General features: G+C 36.2%; 1 protein-coding gene across 8 annotated transcripts in view; it reads left to right on the top strand.

The window, feature by feature from the left end:
- LOC128986080 (serpin B6-like) overlaps window positions 1–21,949 on the top strand; it is a 96,431-nt gene that overhangs the window by 7,811 nt on the left and 66,671 nt on the right. For 7 of the 8 annotated variants that reach the window (XM_054406194.1, XM_054406198.1, XM_054406195.1 and 4 more), the window contains exon 1: window positions 18,128–18,248. The exons of the other annotated variant lie outside the window; for it this stretch is intronic. In XM_054406194.1, the coding sequence (XP_054262169.1) occupies window positions 18,140–18,248 (109 nt within the window). In that variant the 5' untranslated portion in view covers window positions 18,128–18,139. Of the gene's footprint in view, window positions 1–18,127; window positions 18,249–21,949 lie in introns of those variants that run through there. 8 annotated transcript variants of the gene reach the window in all.

Raw genomic sequence — 21,949 nt, 5'->3', positions numbered from 1 at the left:
TTCAAATATCAATTTTGAAATATCGCTTTTAAAAAACTCATCTAGTTTGTAAAAAGGGTGGCTAGTTAACCATCTGTACAAAGTAGTCTTAAACACATTATAACTAACATGGTGAGAGGTGTAATTTAGTTTGTTGAAAAGTGTTATACCTATGACTTCAAAAGGAATTTTTACTACAGGAATTGGTGAAGGGGGGCGTGTACACAACAAATACTAAATTTTGACACATCGTTTGTAAAAATCGGTTCATTATTAACGGAGGAGTAATATTTCATAGAAATCACCTTCAAGTATTCGTCATATCTGAAAATATTGTATTCTAGAAGTAAAAAAAAATGTTTCATTATGTATAAATTACTAAATTATTAATTTAATACTAAATATTCTCCTCTAGTTATTAAAGGAAAATTTTTGTTTTAATTCTTTAAATTGGTCGATTTGCAAGGGATCAACATAAAAATATATGTTTTGTAATAACTTTAAATATATTATTTTCCGATTCAACGATACATAATTTCTTAATTAACTGTTGCACCCTCTTGGTCAGGTAGTTTGCCTAAAATGAGACAGCGTAGGGGTTGGGCTGTGCGGCGCGCGCCGCACCGTGTGAAAGCTCCCATAAGAAACAATGCACCTTCACCGAGTTGTCCGGCGTGGACGCCGCGCGGCGCTGTCGTCCGGCCGAAGGTGCATCCGGCGGTAACTCGCGCGCCGTGCGGCGAATTCGCCGCGCGGCGCGCGCCGGACATAGTGTGAGAGGACTCATATACTCCCATAGCCCTACGCCGGATCCGGCGGGCGCCGCACGGCGCGCGCCGCGTCGTGTGAAAGAGGCGTTAGCTGTGGTGTGTACCAATTTTTTGGACCTCTAGGTTTATTCTTGACATTTTTCTTCACTTTAGTTGGAAAGTAAATATCCATCCATCCAATAAAAATGTGTTATGGAATTTATTGTACATTTCATCAGAATTAAGTCCTTCCAGCAATTGAGGCCAGTCAATGTTGACGGTTAAAAATCCTAAATGATAAAAAACTATGGTCAGATATTAAATTATCAAGCACATTTACTTTAAATTCAGTAGGTACTAAGTTTGTAAGCATATAGTCAATACATGCTAAACCTCTTGTTGGTTTTAAGTTTGAACAATAAAGGTCTGCTGTTCTTAAAAGGTTGTGAAGCCTAACAGTTGAAGTATTCAAGCCGTTAGCTTCAATATTGAGGTCGCCGCAAAAAACAATGTCCATCTTGAATTTCAGCAAACATTCAAGAAGCAAGTCTAGTTTCTCGAAAAATATGTTTTCATCCCCACCACTAGGCCTGTAGAGGCACGCAATTATCAATTTAACATCACATATCTTAACTGCAGTTGCTTCAAAATGTCTTTCAACATTAATATATTCCAGGTCAATGGGTTTTACATTTAGGCCTAAGTTACTTTTAATGTAGATAGCAGACCCTCCGTGAATGCCAGATGTCCGATAAAAGATAGATTCAAGTTTGTAGCCTACAAAATTGTAAAGATCAAAATTTTGATCGTTAAGCCAGTGCTCAACAACACAAAAGATTGCATAGTCTTCCTCTTGCAGACATATTTCAATTTCTTGAGTTTTATTAGTAATACTTTGTACGTTACCAAATAAATTATTTAATTCATTATTTGTTGATACTAAAGGCGTGTCTAGTTGTGTCGTAGCAGCTTGTGTTATGGAGGCGTGGCAGCGGGGCTGAGATGGTAGTTTCCCAAAGATTTCTCCACAGGAACTGCATTTAGCGCTGGTACTAGAGTAGGGTCGGGGCTACAGGTATCTGCGATGGAGTCGGCAGCTTCGCATAGAGACTGTTTTTCGGATTCTCCCAGATCTTCTCGTTCTCTGAAGGAGGTATGCGACTCTGACTTCTGGTTGGTGTCAGAGATAAGGGAAGACTGTGGTGTTTGCTCATTTGATCCAGCCAGTTTCTCACAGATTCTGTTCACAAGCCATTTCTTCCCTGCTTCATTCAGATGCATGCCATGCCTTGTGTGCAAGGCTCTATCTGCACTGCTTGACTTGACAAGGCATACATTTGTAAAACGATGACTTAAGGCTTCTAAAGATGTGTTTGTCTTTTTTATTTCTTGATTCACACAAGACCAACTAGGCAAATCATGTCTCGTAGGCAAGTCAACCAAAATTATTTTAAATCCATTGTATTTATGCAAAATACTTTCAATTGAGTTGATTGCTTCTTTTGCTTCATTCTGTGCTACGTCATTCGAACCACAAGCAATTATGAGGACATCTTCAGCTTGTAGTTTTTCTCCATCAATATTTTCCACATTTAATATTTGTTTTGCCAAACCCCCTGGTCTCACAAAACCAACTGCATCAACAGATCTAGAGGACTTATTTAAGTGAAAAGCTAAGTTACGGCCATGACTATCTGCACACAGAAGAATTTTCTTTTGCAATGACTTTTTATTATTATTATGTTTGTTTTTCTTAGCAGGAGCGTGCCTTTTACTTTTAGCTTTGTCCTGTTGCCTTCTTGGGTTATTTACACAAGTTTGTTTGTCTTTTAGTGGTCCAGCAGAATCTTTATCTTGATTTTCTGCTTCTGAGAGTGATTGTAAGGGAGAAAAACGATTCTTGGAGGTAAAAACCGCTTCAGCTGTTCCCACAATTTCTCTGTTTGGGCTGCAAGTATTTTGATGACTTCGTTGAGGGTTACTGAATACCTCTTTCCACTTGTTGGCCACATGCACATCTGCTGATGATGATGTGTGTTTGGTTGTAATAGGGGGGAAACAGTTCAAGCAAGTCACACTGTCTGTTTTTATTATTTTTGAGCTATCTATTAAAGCTTTATTTTCTTTTTCTAAAATCCGTATTATAGATTCTAATGACCTCATTGACTCAAACATTTTTTTAATCTCATCTTCATATATCATACATTTTTTGCAGGGTTTGGGTAGCATGACATCTGGGTTAGTTTTTAGTTTACTTTCTTCCTCTAACTGAGACATAAGATTCGCAGAGATTTATTTTTCGTTTTCGATTTTCTTTTGCAAAAAGTTAATATTTTTATGAAGTCATCTTCCTTTTTAATAAATAATTGTTTTTCTAGCTCTAGATTCTCTCCCATTTCCTTTATTTTATCTTCTAACTCTAAAGCGTAAAGGGAGTTTTGGTTCTTGGACTTGAAGAGCTCTTCTCGCAATTCTTCATTTTCTGTTATAATGGATTTATTTATTTCATCAGCAAGAGAGGAGCAGTTTAGTTGGTCATCGACCTTATCTATAACAGTAGAACTAAGACTTAAATCTTCAAATTCCACGGTGTTTGTAGTTTCTGAGCAATTTGGACAATGCCATAATTTTTGTTCTGCTGATGACATAGGCTATTTTTTACTTTACTGAACAGCAAGTTTACACACTTTAAATAGTGAGGTTGTGGTAGTACATTAAATAATTTTAACCATTGTAGAAAGTAACTTTTAATTATAGGCCTACCTTAGGGCTATGCCTCATAAATCTATAAAGTATCCGGGTGACATTTAATTGCGAAGCATTTGTTTTGGCTTGAAACTGTCAGATACTGTATTTGCGAAGGTTTATGGTATATAGTTTTGCCTGCATATCTGAAAATATGTAAACCAACTGCTGTTCTTAATATAAGAAGGTTTCAACTGACTACGATAAGATCCCCGTGCGTAGAACGGGCACACAGCCGGGGCCAACGTAAACTACCGGGCCTGCAGGCTCTGGCTGTGACGTCACAAGCGGAGTCTTACCAGCCGAGCCGCCTTACGTTGCAAAGCATTGCGCGGGCCTGTCATCGCTCACTCTAATCTGCCCTCACTGGTGCACATAATAGGATTGAATATATACAAATTGTACGTTATTTTAATCTGCATGAATAAAGGAACACAATCGTGTCAACTAAATCGTATTACGATGAACACGGAATACAATATAACATTTGAGTTACAGTTGAGCAGTGTAACCTGCAGTGTTAGTAAAACTTAATGTGCAGGCCCAAACTAACATTCTAGAAGAGTAACGCGGAGCTTCAGTCAACAGTAGGCCAATTTGCTCTTCGAGAAATTCTATTCTCGATTTAATGGAATTATTGCTAAATTCCATACTCTGGCAGGTTTTCAAAGTTTCTTTTGCTGTTTTCAAGTATGATCTGTAGCGAATGTCATCTTTTTGAGCTTGCTGTGGCTCGGTAATAAACTCATTAGATGCTTTAAGAATATCATTTAACAACGACCAAGTTTTGCATGAACATTCTTTTCTTTTTATTACGCTGAATATATTATTTGTAATATCTATACCCCTTGAATATATTCTACATTCCAAACTTGTGCTTACACAAACAGACAAATCTATACGAGGTGCTTCTTTTAAAGGAATGGAAATCTTTGAAAATGTTAAGCAATTTGTTTTTAATAGTTATGTAATCCAGGTTAGTATTGCAAAACTTTTGGAAATCAGTAGTAAGTTCATCAAAATTATGTATACAATCTCTATCGAAGAGTTCACAATCCTTTTGTTTTTTTATAATTTCAATTTCTTTTTGTCGTTCTTCAGGCGTTTTTCTTTTTTTGGGCAGAACCTGAGACATATAACTAGGTTGGTTTTGAAATATAGTAGGAAAAGCCCCATCTTTTAATTTTGGAACATCCCTTTTACAAGTTAAAACTGTCCCGTCCGGTCTTCTAACGGAATCTTCTTTAATTATGTCTGACTGAACAAAGTGGTCTTCGCAAATAACAGAATTCTTTGTTAGTTCAAAATTATCCCGATGAATACATCTAACCCATTTCTGCCTTAAAGCTGTGTCTGATGGAAACCTAAAAACAGACTTATACGCGGTTCCATCATAATTAGATTTGCAGCCCGGTACGCAACACCTCCGCGGCATTTGTGACAGACAGAAAAGTATAATTTTAAATCATTATTCTTATTACACTCACCATAACACAGTTTCCTACTACCACTAGTAAATGTACTGCACTTAAAAACTACTGTCACTGAACTGAAGAGTGGCGAGTACAAACAGGAAACAGCGATCAGCTGGCTCGTGGCGCCGGGCTACTCCGGCTCAGGTCAGACTCCGCTCGTGACGTCACAGCGGAGGCGGGAAAAAGCCTGCCGGCCCGTAGTTAACGTTGGCCCCGACACAGCTATTCTATATATATAAAGCTCAAATACCACTGACTCACTCATCACAAAATGTCAGAAACCATAAGACCTAGGAACCTGAAACTTGGCAGGCATCTTCCTTTTGGGTAGTAGACGCTCACTAAGAAAGGATTTTACCCTCCGACCTCTGGGCTCCGCCCCAGTGGCTCTGGAGTTTCCCATGTTAACCTTATGATTACTCATATTTAAATGGAATTAATGAATCTTAACAGCTGTTTCAATTAAACAAGTTGGTTCTGTTCTATGATGTTCAATAGCATTAAAGTTACAAGGATTACCAACAGGGTGCAGCACTATTATTTTTTTATGACAACAGCTAATTTGCAACCAAAAGGTGAGTGAGCGTTGCGAACGAACTTCCACCTGGAGGCGAGTTAGCGTAGCGAACGAGCTAACCTTAAACTTAAGGCAAGTGAGCGCAGCGAACGAGCTCCTACCTAAAGGTGAGTGAGCGTAGCAAACGAGCTCTAACCTAAAAGTGAGTGAGCGTAGCGAACAAACTTCAACCAGGACGTCAGGACGTGATTGAGCCATGCGAACGAGATCATCTTGAAAATTAAGAAGTTAAACAGGGCAAAGCCCGTGGGTTACAGCTAGTTTTCCAATAAAATAAGAAAAAATCGGACTTTTGAAAAATAGCCGGTTCTGATTAAAATTAGTATGTGATGGTCCTTATAATTCTAAAAATATGGTGCAACCCCCTCCTGTAACAATTACGGTTCAAAAGTTAATGCATTTTTTGTGATTTTCCCTATTAAGTATTAGTACCTGGGGACCGAGCTTTGCTCGGGGAAAATCTTTAGTTTACTCTGAAAGCAGTCTTAGTATTGCAGATACATAAATCCATTCCCAAACTGCACACTGCTCGCCTTTACTACTTCCTTCAGCACTCCCTACGTCGTGGACCTTTTTCTCTCCCTTCCCATTGCATGTTAGGATTACAGATACATTAATGTTATTGCTACAGACAGTTCCTACACTCTGCACTGCTAGCCTTACAACTTCCTTCACCACTTCCTACGAAGCGGACCTGTTTTCCTCCCTTCCCATTGCATTTAAAGATTGCAGATACCTCATCTAATCGTCATAAACAGTTCCCACACTCCGGACAGCTCGCCTTGACTACTTCCTTCACCACTTCCTACGTCATGGACCTGTTTCCCTCCCTTCCCATAGCATTTTAGGATTGGAAATACCTTAATCTAATCGTCATAAACAGTTCCCACACTCTGGCCAGCTCGCCTTGACTACTTCCTTCACCACTTCCTACGTCGTGGACCTGTTTTCTTCCCTCGCCATAGCATTTTAGGAATGCAGATACCTTAATCTAATCGTCATAAATAGTTCCCACACTCCGGACTACTCGACTTGACTACTTCCTTCACCACTTTCTACTTCGGGGACCTGTTTTCCTCCCTTCCCATAGCATTTTAGGATTGCAAATACCTTAATCTAATCGTCATAAATAGTTCCCACACTCCGGACTACTCGCCTTGACTACTTCCTTCACCACTTCCTACGTCGCGGACCTGTTTCCCTCCCTTCCCATAGCATTTTATGATTGTAGATGCCTTAATCTAATCGCCATAAACAGTTCCCACACTCCGGACTACTCGCCTTTACTACTTCCTTCACCCCTTCCAATGTCACGGACCTGTTTTCCTCCCTTCCCATAGCATTTTAGGTTTGCAAATACCATAATCTAATCGTCATAAACAGTTCTCACACTCCAGACAGCTCGCCTTGACTACTTCCTTCACCACTTCCTACGTCGCGGACCTGTTTCGCTCCCTTCCCATAGCATTTTAGTATTGCCAATACCCTTATCTAATCGTCATAAACAGTTCCCACACTCCGGACTACTCGCCTTGACCACTTCCTTCACCACTTCCTACGTCGCGGACCTGTTTCCCTCCCTTCCCATAGCTTTTTAGGATTGCAGATACCCTAATCTTATCGTCATAAACAGATCCCACACTTCGCACTGCTTGCCTTTATACTAGGCCTACAATGTATCGAGAAATCTTCAGTATAATCTTTGCTCAATAGTAACAAGTGATGCTTTCCCTTTTGTACTGTATTTGTAATTTGCTATTATACTGTGGGTAGTTGGCTTATTATGAACACATGCTACAACTTCAAGTCTTTTGTTTACTTTTTCCTTGTTATTTCATTCAACCAACATGGTTACTTAGCAACCCATAAGCCTAATGTTAAAAAAATTTGACTTTCAGTTTCGTTTTTCTATGTACCGTAATTAGATTTTTGTTGGCAGTTCTAACTGCATGAAACTCATTTTTAGGCCAAAAATAAACTATTTACAAGATTTGAAGAGAATCGTCGGAGCCGTTTTCGAGATCTTTCTGCAAGCAAGCAAGCAAGCATACATACAAGCAAACATTGCTCGTGTTAGAGTATAGGATAGTTAGATACTCCCATCGCTTACCCATGATAAAGGTTGTGAACAAGCTAATGGAAGAAATTATGTGTCGGATTGCTGATACAGTTATCTTGTTGTTATGGTTTACCATGAAAACATAACATTTTTCAATTTCTTTCCAAACTTTTTTTATTGAAATGTTGATAGCTTAGTATGAAATAAACAGAATCGCCAAATTTGACTAAAATATGAGTAAAGTATATCCATGAACAAGCAAACTACAACTTTTCAGTTTTTTTTTTTTTTTTTAATTCTCCTTCCCCTCTCCATAAAGAATAACATGAGCATTTTAAATTTACATTTTTTTTATTATCTCCATAACCATTAGGCTTACAACGGCGCTTCAATATACAAAATTATTTTTTTTTTTAGCTCTACTAATTGGATTGGAAATAAATTGTGAAATTTTGTGTTTTAGGGCCAAAAACTGGAAAAACCAATTTTTACCCCAATAAACCCCTGTTACCATAGTCCGATCAAGCTGGTTCATATAAACAAGGGTTTACAAGTTTGTAACATATTTCATCACAATCGGATCATTTTTGCTTGAGTTATCGCGTTAACGGACACAAATGGCTTACTTTGCTTTTGTTCAATCATTATTTTCGTTTGGTATTACCTATAGCTTGTAGCGGCGGTTATAGGAGTATCTTGGAACCATTAAATATTGCTCAAAAATTAATTTTAAGGATTTGGGAAATGCAAACTTTACCCGACTGACGCTCTATTTGAAGAAATAGGAGTCCTCACTGTTCGCCAGTTGTACGTAAAATCAATATTAATAAACATCCATACAAATTACAATAACATTTTACAAAATATTTCACATTTATATAATACAAGATATTCTTCTAGAGTTGGAATCACCACAATTCAAGTGAATTATACTTTTTCTACGACTAATTCATACTATGTTTCACACTTAGTCTATCTAACATATGCAACATTTTTAGGGATTTCAATTTTTTTGATTGTGACTCATTAAAGGTATTTAAATTCCGCGTCAATGATTTCCTATTCAGTTTAAATATCAACGAGGCCGATTCTATTATCACGGCGGACTACCGGCGCACTTGATCCGACCTTTGCACTGACTGACCTTGGCACTTTGTTAGGACTGTCCGCAGTCGAATTTACCACTCTCCATCCCACTGCACTCTTTACCCTACAATCCACTCATCACTCCCTACTCTCTTCACTACCACCATTACACACAAAATTCACACACACCCACACTCTCTCTCTCTCTCTCTCTCTCTCTCTCTCTCTCTCTCTCTCTCTCTCTCTCTCTCTCTCTCTCTCTCTCTCTCTCTCTCTCTCTCTCTCTCTCTCTCTCTCTCTCTCTCTCTCTCTCTCTCTCTCTCTCTCCCTCTCTCTCTCCCTCTCTCTCTCTCTCTCTCTCTCTCTCTCTCTCTGTCCAGCATCTGGTGCTTTGCGGGGATACTTGTTTGTATGGTCACTTGTGGGAACTCTGCCATTTTTAGTGTTAGAAAGAATCTAGTGAGAGAAGATTGTTAGATAAAATTTTAGCAGTTGTTTTTTGTGGCCCTCTCTCAAAAATTCGTCCATTTACCAAGTGCCGATTTTTGTCCTTGTGGGGCTATAACGGTCACTATGAGAGAGGATTTACGAGGATATGTGAGAGGAATTAGTGGGGATATAAGAGAGAACATTCAGAGGATATAACGGTCATTGTAAGAGAGGGCATAGTGAGGATATGTGAGAGGGATATGTGGGGATATAAGAGAGGAATTTATAAGGATATAAGAGAGGAGCATGTGGGGATATAAGAGAGGAATTTATAAGGATATGAGAGAGGGGCATGTGGGGATAAATGAGAGGGTTTTGTGAGGATATATGAGGGGGACTTGTGGGAATATAAGAGAGGACTTTATGGCGATATGAGAAAAGCGTTGATAGTTCTACAGTTACTTGGGTTTGTGCGATGGTGATTATCCAGGAGACACAAGAGAGGGCGTTATGAGGATATGAGAGCGGATCTTGTGGAGATATACAAGATAGATATTTGTGGGGTTATGTAGGCCTATAAATAGTTTTTGAGAATGTTAGACGGTGAAATAGGATACCAAGTAACTTTCAATGGATATAATATAAGAGAGGGATTTGTGGGACTGTAAGAGAGGACTTTACGGCGATATCTCAGAGGGTTTTGTGGAGGTATGAGAATGAAATTAGGAGGACACGTAAAAACAGTTCATGCTAAATGTTTAAGGGTAATATAATTAATTGAATGGTCTTAAGAAATGATTTAAACACTAGACTAATGATTTATCACGCTTTATTTTCATCAATTTTACAGTATGGAAAAATTCAAGCTTTGGGGCGTCACCTCTGGTTCGTATCAACTTTTTAAACTTCAAAAAATAATACTTAGAATAATGTTTTCAAACCCGTAAAACATTCTTGCAAACAACTTTTTAAAGAACTAAAAATTCTAACCGTCCCTAATTTGTATATTCTTAAATGTTTATTGTATCTGAAATCAAATTTCGAAAAACTCCTCAGTGAAAATAATTGGCACAATTATAACACTAGATTTAATAAAGATTTTCAATATCCTATACACATATTAAATCTTGTGGAGAGGACACCTTCTTATATGGGTAAAAGATGTTTTTACTATTTGCCTGAGTTCAACGAATCAATCATAGGATTAGTATCTTTTAAGGAAACATTGTTTAGTTTTTGTGGAAAATAATTATTTTAGTATAGATCTGTTTCTCGAAGACAAATCTATGTGAATTGTTTTTTTTACTATGTATTTATTTTTACCAATTAGCTAGTTTATCTTAGTATAGGTTGACAATGTCGGCTGTGCCAGAGCATTTGAAAAAAACGTTATGTGACAATAAAGATGACTTTGACTTTGTATAAGTATAAGCAATGGTTTAAATAAATATATAAAAAAATTACCATGTATACATACATGAATATTCATGTCCGTACCCCCGTCATTAATATTATGTATGTGAGGCAAATGTTGACACCACTTTACCTGGAATATATTCTTATATTCCTTAGACAACGTTATAACTGAAGATTTAATTATAAGTTTTATAAAATTTCGGATAAATGTATTTTAATGTGCATACAATTTTTTCAATAGTAACATATTTTCATCATTTTTATGTTGATATTATATAATTTCATATGCAGATTAAATACGCACCATCTGAGATCCCTGTCTCAGATAGTGTTATAATGCTATTCATAAAAGTCGTCACTTCAAGTTGATACCGCAACATGGTGTTATCATTCATTGTGGTGTTGAGCTTAACTTGTTGATGATATCGTACTTCCAAAACTAACTTAATAATAAACTTGATATAATATCTTTGAAAATCATACTTTGGACGATCTTTACTTGTTGTAATTAAACGATTACAATAGGCTTGCATTCAAGCATGGCCGCCTCCAAAGAAGGCAATGTGGTCTTTGAGCTAGCAATACTGCAATCCCAGTCACCCCATCATGACACCATCAGGTGCTTTTTTCTGCAACCCATATTTCTGTAGATATTTTTGCAGGAAACTCACATCGAACCAGCCAAAAAAACTTTTGTGGTGTTGCTAATTCTAGATGGCGTGAAAGCCTAAAAGTCCATTTTTTATGGCTTCAAAAGTAACATTACTTGATTTATCTATTCTTGTTTCTAATCAATGTAAGTGTCTATTTTTTCCAGTATAGCAAAGAATGACCTTTTTTTATTACTGGAGTGTATAGTAGTAGTTGTAACTAGAGTTATAAAAGTTTTTATAATTAATATTGCAACATTCAATAAACATAAAAAACTGGATTTAATAATAAATATTTATACTACGTCATACATTTTTCATATTTTATGTCATATTTTGGAATATAATTACGTTTTTAATATTAAAATAATAATCATCAACTACTTTTTATACTTATGTAATTTACTGGTTTATGTCGTTAAATTCTTTTGTTATTGAAGTAATTTGTTAAACTGCATGGACAAATACGACATCATGAAAAATACAAGGTAACTAGACTGTTTATTCAAACCGTCTGAAAACATGTTAATAATGTTTGAGATATTACCAGATTACTCTCTAAGGATTAAAATAAAACATTTTCTTGCAAAAATCATTATTGTTTTTTTTTTAATTACATTATTAATTAAGTATAATATATACAAATAGTGTAGTATATTATTAAATAAATTGCTAAAACACTGTGGCATAAAAATATACTGACAAACAATACAGTAATGTAAATTGAACTTAACCTAAAAATTGGGAATAAAGTATAATCATCTTACAATAGTAAAAATAAGTAAAAATTTTCGGTGTAGTTCTTCAGAAAGTAACTATAGAATGTACCGGTAGAAATTTAACAGAAGTATTAAGTTTCAACTATTAAACTGTATAAATAATAACTTTCAAAAGATCTAAGGGCACAAAACAATAATTTTAATAACGTAGTGTTTCTTGTCTGTATTGTGCAACGCTCACATTAATTATTCAGATGTCTTTTGGGGTTAGTAAAACGTTACGCATGTTTGTTGTGAACTGTTTGTATATTTCATCGTTTGACAAGCCCCAAAAACATCTTAAGGACCGAGGCAATTATTGCTTAATGTAAGAAGAAAATAATTCTCTCCTCTAAAAGACACGTTTAGAATAAAACCTAAAATGGTAGTGGTAGAAAATGGTCGTACAAACATAAAACATATCAATCATAAAACCCTAAGGCTTATAAGCCATTGAAAACCTTTGTAAATAACAGTAAACATTACATTGGGTGTTTAAATTCATAAACAAATTCAACTCATACAATGCAGCACCACGAAAAACGACAGATAATACCAACATTTTAAAACTGGCATTACAAATAAAACAACACTGAAAAAACAACTAATGTGATAATTTAAACATTACTGTTGGTGTTTAAATTCATAAACGAATCATACATTGGAGGACTATGAAAAACGACAGATAATACCAACATGTTTAAACTGGCATTATGGATAAGTTAAAAATGATACAACACAGTAAAAACAACTAATGTGATAATTTGTTCAAGCTTTTCTGTGTTCTTTCCTGTACTATTGCGTTTACCTTTCATTTGATCTTCAGGTAATTTCCTATTCCTTGCAGCTCAGGAAATCTCTTTAAACGTTCTTCGCACCTTTTTTTTTGGTTGGAGGTCTGCCCAGTATTATTTCTTCAGCAAAAAACAACTCAAAATATTCTGTGTGAGTTTTTTGACGTTTCAAAGCTGATTCCTTTATGTTTATTACATACATTTGGACATATCGATGATTTGGACCCATTGCGCTGGGGTGTGGCCAGTAAGCAGGTGCGCGGTCTGTGAAGGTCATTCCTCCCCCGCCCACCGATCACAGCGCACAATGATGTTCACGACTCGAGTTGACCAAATTCCGAATTGTCAATACATCGTCCGTCGTGACTCATACATAACGACATAAATAACTCATAAATAACGACACTCCGATTGCAGTGTACATTACATAACAAATTTGATAACGAAAATAACAAAAATATGACGTTAAATAAATATCAACATTACAATGGTTGTGCCTATTGAAAAATGCTCTAGTCAATATATTTACCTAACCCGCCATGTTAAACTTCCCTATCCCAAGCGTGATGTATACAACTTCCTTACTTCTCGAGTGATGTAAAGTTGAAAAAAACTCACTCGGTGATGTAATGAAACCCATTTAAATAACATTGAGTGGATAACTTAAAAAATATACCTCCATGGAGCCAACGACGTTCAACGCTAGAAATCAGCTGTGTGTTTGAATTTTATTGTTATGCGTTGAAGAATTTTCCTAACCTAGCTTTTGTTTGTAAATGGACGTTACTGTTAGAAGATGAGTGAAATTGATAATGAAGTATATTGCTCGTAACCTCCTTAATATTGTCGGGCCAGGTAAAATTTTGTACGTTACAAGTTACGCAAGAGCGTGTTTACATCACTTCGGTGAATTATGCAACTCGCCTTCGCTCGTTGCACAACATTCACCTGCGTGATGTAAAAACGCTCTTACTACACTTGTAATGTAAATAGCTATTACTACGTAAGCCGATTATTTGCGTCAAAATTGTAGGCGACTGAGAAGTCCTAGAATGACGGGAGAGGGCTCAAATTAAAGGGAAAGGTCACAATACCGAGACGGCGGAAAAAATAGTGAAATTCCCAAAATTTTAACACAAAATTACATATGAAGTAAATTGTTCTCCATAAGAATAGCATTAGAAGTAATTTAATGCTGGTTTTTGTTTACTACAATAGGCTACGACTGATCGAGGCCTGAAAGAGGCCTCGTGCTTGTGGCAAAAAATACCATACATATAAAACTCTTGTCCCAACGTAAAATGTAGCTTGTAAAATGGTGTTGTGTTGGAGATTCAATGGAGTTCAAATACTTTTAAAAATAAAAACATTGCTCCGTTTATGTTTTACTAGCTTTGTGTCCGTTCTACGTACGGGGATCTTATCTTAGTCAGTTGAAACCTTCTTATATTAAGAACAGCAGTTGGTTTGCATAGTTTCAGATATCTGCATAACAAATATTTGCATAATTCAGCTACCAACTCGTCTAAGGCAAAAGAACCAGAACCAAAAACTAACGTTTACAGCAAAAAAATTAAAGTAAATAGACCAATTATATGCGTTAATCAAGTTTATTGATCTCTTATTGGTTTTGGATTTTCTCGTAAAAAGTTATCGGCAATCAATGTTATTTCACATTAATTGCTTTATTTGTAAACAACTTTTAATGTAAACTTATCAGTGTCAGTTTGAAAAAAAAAAACAACCTTATACAAACAACTTTTTGTCATTTAATAGATTACGTATTCTATAAACAATGATTGGTATAGAAGGAAACGTGACAAAAATCACACAACGTTGGGTTTTTGGACGTTTGTAATTTTATTTCTTAAGTAGGTAGGAGGTAGGCCGTGTATTCTAGGGAAAAGTACCGGTTATCACGGATTGTCGTCAAAAAGTTTGTTATGAATAATTGGGTAGGCGTACGTACCCAAAGGATGGGCTATGGGCCTATTGGCTGTATGGTCCAGCGATTGCATCACACGGTGAGTATGAACTATTGACTATTAAAGTCAATGGTATAGGAACAAAAAGTGACACATTAAAAAATCGAGTTTAGCATCATCCTTAAACCTCAGTTACAATCACCAACTGCAGTTGTGATTTTTTACTTTACACTTATTGAAGCGCCGTCAATGAGTGGAAACCTTGTTTCTAATTTATTGGTGTCGATTATTAATAAATTTAAGTTTCCCAGCCGTATACAAAACTGATTCAAGGTCTTCTTTCTGGTTATCAAAACTCAAGAACAATCTTATACACAACTAATCTCTGGTTCCTGACCTGGATGATGCCTAGTTATTTAATTTCATTTAAGTGGTTACACTATTTTATTGCACTTGCGATTAATTAAATCCGATATGCAAGAAAAACGTTTTTAATCTCACTTGGTTGGGATTTGCTTTTAAAATGTAATCGAAAATGGTTACGGTATTTGTAAACAACATTTGTAAACATATTAGTGACACCTAGAAAAAATTACCTTGATCCGAACAGCTGTTCGTTATTTCATAGATGATTATGTGATAAAAATTGGACGAAAACTTAACAAAAATCGCACAAAACTGCATTTTGAACGTCAGTAATTGTATTTACAAAGTAGTGAGGCCATATATTAATGGCTAAAAACACTCTCGCCAATCCAGTGAATACATTAAAATGACTTGGATCTTGATAGGTACTCTCGTTTTCCTGGAAAAGATAGCGTAAAATGCCATCTTGAGTGTTACAGACGGACAGCAGACAGACAGACAGACAGACGGACAGAAATAAAGAGATAAGACTCGTTTCTGCTTCTTTAATATTCCAAATTTTAGTGTGTTCCCTCAATTTCTTTAGACTGATAACACCCAGGCTTACGCACAGGCACCTGCCCATTAGTCAAATTTAGGCAAAGTAAGGCAAATTTTATCTTAAAAATGTTGTACTCTAATGTTTTATAGCTACTCTCTGTTTTAGTTTATTATTCTTGGGATAAATAAAAGTTTTTTATTTAGTTTTTCGTTTCATAATGTATAAAACGTAAAAACAACCTAAAAATATATTATTATGTGCAATGTACAGACAAAACTCGAACCTTTTATATGGATTTTAGATAGATTGGACGTTATTCTTTAAACTCTAAGTATATACCAATAATGATTTTAAGGGACAGAAATATATTATCCATTCAGTTTTTCAGTTTTATAAAAGGTTTAATAAAATAGTAATTATGCGTAAAAATTTGGATTTTTACGCCACGCCACGCTTCATGATGTCTGTTCAGCAGCAGCACAACGGACTCAGAGAACAATAACTGTACAAAATTACAACCTCGTGCTCCTCAAAGAGTGTCATGTCTATCACTGAAGACACAAACCATCCCCACAATGTACCATTTGGTAAAATTCTCTCTCTAAAATTTAAACGAACCAATCAGAATTGACATCCTCATAGGGACCGCAGATATTCTCTTATATCCCCACAGTTGATCATGAGGTACAGTTCTCTCTCTAAATTCAAAAAGGACCAATCAGGCCTCGTATCCCCATAAGGACCAAAGCTTTACTCTCTTTTCGGAGAGAGAAAACCGGCATCAGCGCAGCTCTGGTGGCCGCAAAAGCGAACTAAGTGTAAGGATCATAAGGTGCCTTGTGGGGATATTTTCGTTTTGCGCTGAAAGTGGCCAATTTACTCATTATTTTGAACGAATAATCCATTCCAGCCAAAAAAAAGACCTGGTCCTTATGGGGATATCCCCACAAGGACCAATAGCCCCACAAGTATACTTCAGGACGAGCGTATAGCCGCATAAGTGACCAGATAATAGAACTCTCTCTCTCTCTCTCTCTCCTGGCCACCACAAAAATCTATATAGCGCCATCTTACCAGTACCGTGTTCATGGAAATACATTCACTTATTTAACTAATAATAATAACGAACTATTGTTTTTTTTTAATCGCCATTCCAAAATTCAATAATTTTTCTTTTTTCTATTTGACAGCAACTTAGCAGACGTACAGGTAGCACTGCCTATGTCATCTGCTAGTTCCTTTATTTTATTGTTATATTTTTTGGCTTTATTAAAACTCGTATATATATTTTTAGTGACAAAAGTCTCTGTCTAATATACTTTATTTAGTTTATAATCACAGTTTGTAGCCAATGTTTTTTGGAATAAACTATATTCATTCATTCATATAAATGTTTATACATCGCTATTTACATCGTTATTTATGAATTTGAACTGAGGGTGTTTTTGGTCCCTGGGGACCTCAAACGAAAAAGTAAATCGGTCCTGGGTCTAGGTCTTACCATGAGACCTTCGGTAACAGCTTATTCCCTATATCGGAAATTCACTAAAAGAATACATTTCCAAAACTAATAATTACAGTACAACCTCGGTAATTCGAATTTCAGAGGAAAGACAATATATTTTGAATCATAGGAAGTTTGAAATAAAGAGAGTTTAAATTATAGAGGTCAGAATAAATAAAATTCTAATTATGGAGGTCCAAGTTTTAAGTGTGGAGATTTTGAGAGAACAGAGACGAATGAACACATTAGGACCATCAATAAGAGCATCAGTTCATGTTTCAACAGGCGTAATTTTTGTTCTAAATTCAAATTACAGAGGTTTACGGTGACACAGTTCGAATTGTAGAGGTTAACTTTGAATTTTGGAGGTAACAATTTGAGTTATGGCAACAAAATTTGAATTGCAGAGGCTGCATTAATCGCAAAAATCACTTCGAATTATCTGTCTATTTTTTTTCATTTTAGAGATTTTCTGAGGGAAACAGACAAACATTACTAATTATAGAGGTTTTCTAATTAGTCGAGTTTCGAATTAGTGAGGTTCTACTGTACACAAAATATAGAGAAATTTTTAACCAAATAAGAACTTAGGGTTCCTCAATCATTGATCTTTTAATTTAATAGGCCTAATTCAATTTATTCACAAATGAAAAAAAACTACTATCTGGTTTATTTCATATAAATAAACCAGTTTATAGTATTTTTCTTTAGTTCATAAAAGTTGGTTTTGGTAGTTGTTTACCTATTAAACAACTACCAAAACTAACTTAACTACTTTTACTGAAAACCTGTTTTAAGAGAAATTCAATTACATTACGTTAAACTTAAATAATAATTGTATGTCAAGTTTTATTTCAATCAATGCTACACTAACAGTGCATGATAGGCATTGTACAAATAAAACGCTAATAAAAGTTATTAGGATTGTAATCTTGTTTGGTCCATGATAGGATAAATAGGTACCGGTAGTTAACATTCGACATTACCAAAGCTAGCTTTAAGTAGTTGGGATTGTGTTTTGCCAGTGAAGCAGTACAACAGAATCATGTCTGTGATAAGCAAGTTCAGTAGGCATAGATAGTTTGTATGACTCACTGTAGGTGCAGCACTGTGTCATTGTCATCAATGGTTTGGGTCTGCCTCACCCAGTCACAGTATTCTCTCAAGCCTCAGCCTGTCAACATCATTTCTGCAGGTTTGTGTTCAGACATTGTACAATGCTCATTTTCATATTACATATATATAATTGTTATATAATATTTCATATTCTAGTACATTATAGGCTAACATGTATTCAGAAGTTAACAAAATTAGTCAAATTAATTGTTTGTTATTGGAAAAGTGTTAATATTTCAAGTAGATCTGAAAAGTTAACAAAATATTGTAGCCTACTGTCCATTTGAAAATTCTTTTGGTAGATTTAGATGTAGAGAGGTGAAGATTAGATGCAGAATTTCTCTTAAAATTGAATTGTAAGTTGGGTTACTGGTTAGGGTAAATCTAGTACGGTACCTATTTCTCTGTTTTTCCAGTTAGTTATTCCCAAAAATTACTGACAAGGCTACATCAAATCTTGTTTTCCTTTTAGCGAATTTCCCATATAGGGAATAAGCTATTACCGTAGCTTATGGTAAGACCTGGACCCGGGACCGATTTACTTTTTCGTTTTGAGGTCCCTAGAGGCCAAAAACACCATCCGTTCAAATTCATATATATATATATATATATACACACACAATACAATACAGTATAATATTCTATATTGTTCATTCGTGAAGAATTACAATAGTGTCAATACAATAGTGAATTGTAGGTGTTAATTTCCATAATTTTCGTAAAATTCCTTTATTGTGTAGAAGGGTCTTGCGATTAGCCACTTCTTCAACTCCTGGTGTAGCTTGTTGCCAGTCAGGTCTCTCAGGTAGTCAGGTAGATGGTTCCTCAGTTTGCAGCCGGTGTAGGAAGGTTTTTTTCCCAAAGAGTTGTTCGGTGAACTGGTAGGGTAAATTTGGAGCCATGATGGGTGTTGTAGTGGTGCAGGTCTTGGTTTCTTGGGGGGTTTATTTCATCCACATTCTTTATGGGTTTCAAGTATGTAGAGAGACACCACTGTGAGGATTCCTAGGTTTGCGAATGCTAGTCTGCAAGTCTGTGGTGGTACCATATCATTGATGATACTTTTAACTAAATATTACAGTTATCATTCCTTAAAAGTAAATTTCAGACAAATTCTGTAAAGGACTGGGAAATTTTAATTTAAAAATAGTTGACACCAATAGTCTATGGCTGAGCTAACTTAGATCATTTATTATCGGCGTTCCAACGGTTCTCTTTTCATGTCATTGGTCCAAGTAGAAAAAATGTGATCACTGAATATGATGATATTGTTGTCATGGTCGCTGGATTTATGATGAAATTGTTGTCATGATCGATCTAATGTCCACAATAATTGCTAGCACAACCAAGGGTGATGATTGAAATGTCAAAATATACTCACAGATGTTGCTGCGATTATAGGAGGTGATTTAGATTTCATTGTCATTGGAACTGTTGGTCACAATTGTTGGCTTTGGTTGTTTTAAACACATCACCAAAAAAATGTAAGCAAGTAAACAATAAAAATAACTCAGAATGGATAAGTATCTATTACCATATATAGGCGGTGAGCGTTAAGTCATGCCCCGTTATCCATGATATCTATTTGATCCATGGCAACAACATATATAAAATACAGTAGAACCCCGGTTAACTGAATTCCGGTTAACCGAAACCCGGGTTAACCGAAACGGTTCCATAAAAAATTACAGGGCTAAAATATAAGTAATACGTAAAGTAAAATGCTTTAGTCACTTCAGTTGTTTAGTTTAAAGTATTTTCTAACCCATTGTAACATTTATGTAGCTGGTATAAATCACTGTATTATATAGACATTGTTTTAAATTCATTTTTCCTACACACCGTGGTAATATAGGCTATTTTTAGCATATGACGGGTTAACCGAAAAATTGGTTATCTGAAACGGCTCTCCCCCCTTTATTTGTTAACCAGGGTTCTACTGTAACTTAAATAATTTTACGATATAAAAATAATTGTAGTTTTGTATAGGCTTAAGCCCCGTTCACACGGGGCGAGTTTACAAGCTACACGCCGGCTTTTTTACACGCAGCTAGTAAAATAGCTCAGTGTGAACGACGTACTTGCTCAAAAGCTGCTTGTAAAAAAGCTCTGGAAAAAGTTGACGCTGCCGCTACTTTACACGCCAACTCGCCAGCTTTTGAGCGAGTAGGCGTGTAAAGTAGCCCAGTGTGAACACAGTTGCTTGTGCTTGTGCGCTTGTTACTCAAAGATGTTGGAGGATTTGGTTCAAGCCAGCGACTGAGCGAGTGGAAAAAGCATCGTGTGAACGACTACAAGCGCACTCGCTGACTCGCCGGCGTCTTTCTACACGTCTGCGAGTTGGCGAGTGGACAAGCTCCGTGTGAACGAATACAAGCATACTCGCCAACTCGCCGGCTTCTTACACGCTGGCGTGTAGCTTGTAAACTCGCCCCGTGTGAACGGGCCTTTACACAACATTTAAGAAAGTAAAGTTTTGTTAATCAAATTAATGGTCTTGAGGATCTAAAGTACAGTAGACTCCCTTTTATCCGGACTCCTCGGGACCGAGGCCAGTCCGGATAACGGGTTTTCACACAAATATTTGGTGAGTTCACTTCAAGAAAACTAAGAGAGTTGCAAATAAAAGGATGTTATTATTTTCCACAAGCTAGGATATTTTTGCACCTCAGACATTGCTGCTAGATGTACAGCATCACAAAAGAATTATTCACTGAAAGCAACTAGCACTTAGAACTTCTATAGGCTACAAAATAAGTAAAACAAAATTTTGTATTCACACATGTAAACTGTCACATTAACCTACTCGTTAGTTTTGTCACCTCTCACATTTAAGATCACCTAAGATTTGGGAAGGTAGAATATAAGCTACAATAACTGTTAAAATGGATTGCTAATTTTGCATCATTTGAACGTCAATACTAGGGGTATGAGACTTTTTAAAGGATAGGACTTTTTTTTGGATAGGAAGTTGGCGTGGAACGATCACATCAGCAAAGTTAGTAGCAAACTTTTTAGGGTATGTTGCCTGCTGCTCAAGCTATGAAATTTCATTACTCAGCCATACCTGCTGAACATCTACCATGCTATGTTCCACTGCCATGTGAGCTACGGCCTACTGCTACTGCCTACGGTCATGCTGCGGATGTTGAGGACATTTTAGTGCTGCAAAAACGTGCTGTAAGACTCATTACTTTTAGTGACCGCATTGCCCACTGTAAACCCATCTTCGCAAGATTGGGAATTCTCACAGTTTACAGCCATTATATCCTGGCTTGCTCACTACTGGTATATGACAATTGCGACAATCTCCAACTCCGTTCAGCATTTCACAACCACCAAACAAGGCAGCACGAGCTACTGGATGTGCCTAGGGTGAGGCTTGCAAGATCGCAAAGGAGTTATAATACAGTGGCAATTCAAATTTTTAATGAGCTGCCTCACTCAATCAAGCGTCTTGGGCGTAAACTTTTCATGAAGAAGCTCGTCCCTCTCCTTAAGTCAAGAGCGTACTACTCACTAAAGGATTTTTTGAAGATAGTTTTCCTGAATTGTCTGACTAAACCGCATATCCACATGCCAAAGTTTTTGTAAATATTTATGTTTGTATCTTCTCGAATTCAGTTGTTTTTAAAAGTATTTTGTATATTGAAATTCTGACGCCATCAATCCCTTATTGGGTAAAAGATGAAGACATGGTAATAATAGTCTAGGCATATTAGGAAAGTTAGCAGAAAGATTAGGTACAGTCTTAATCATCACTTTTCTTTATGTTTTTTG

This window comes from Macrosteles quadrilineatus, unplaced genomic scaffold (genome assembly GCF_028750875.1).
Source record: "Macrosteles quadrilineatus isolate MER2022 unplaced genomic scaffold, UCM_ALF_1.0 Scaffold_2__2_contigs__length_208266976, whole genome shotgun sequence".
NCBI lineage: Eukaryota > Metazoa > Arthropoda > Insecta > Hemiptera > Cicadellidae > Macrosteles > Macrosteles quadrilineatus.
Note: the sequence above shows the minus strand (reverse complement) of the source record. Positions and strands in the feature narration are given on the sequence as shown.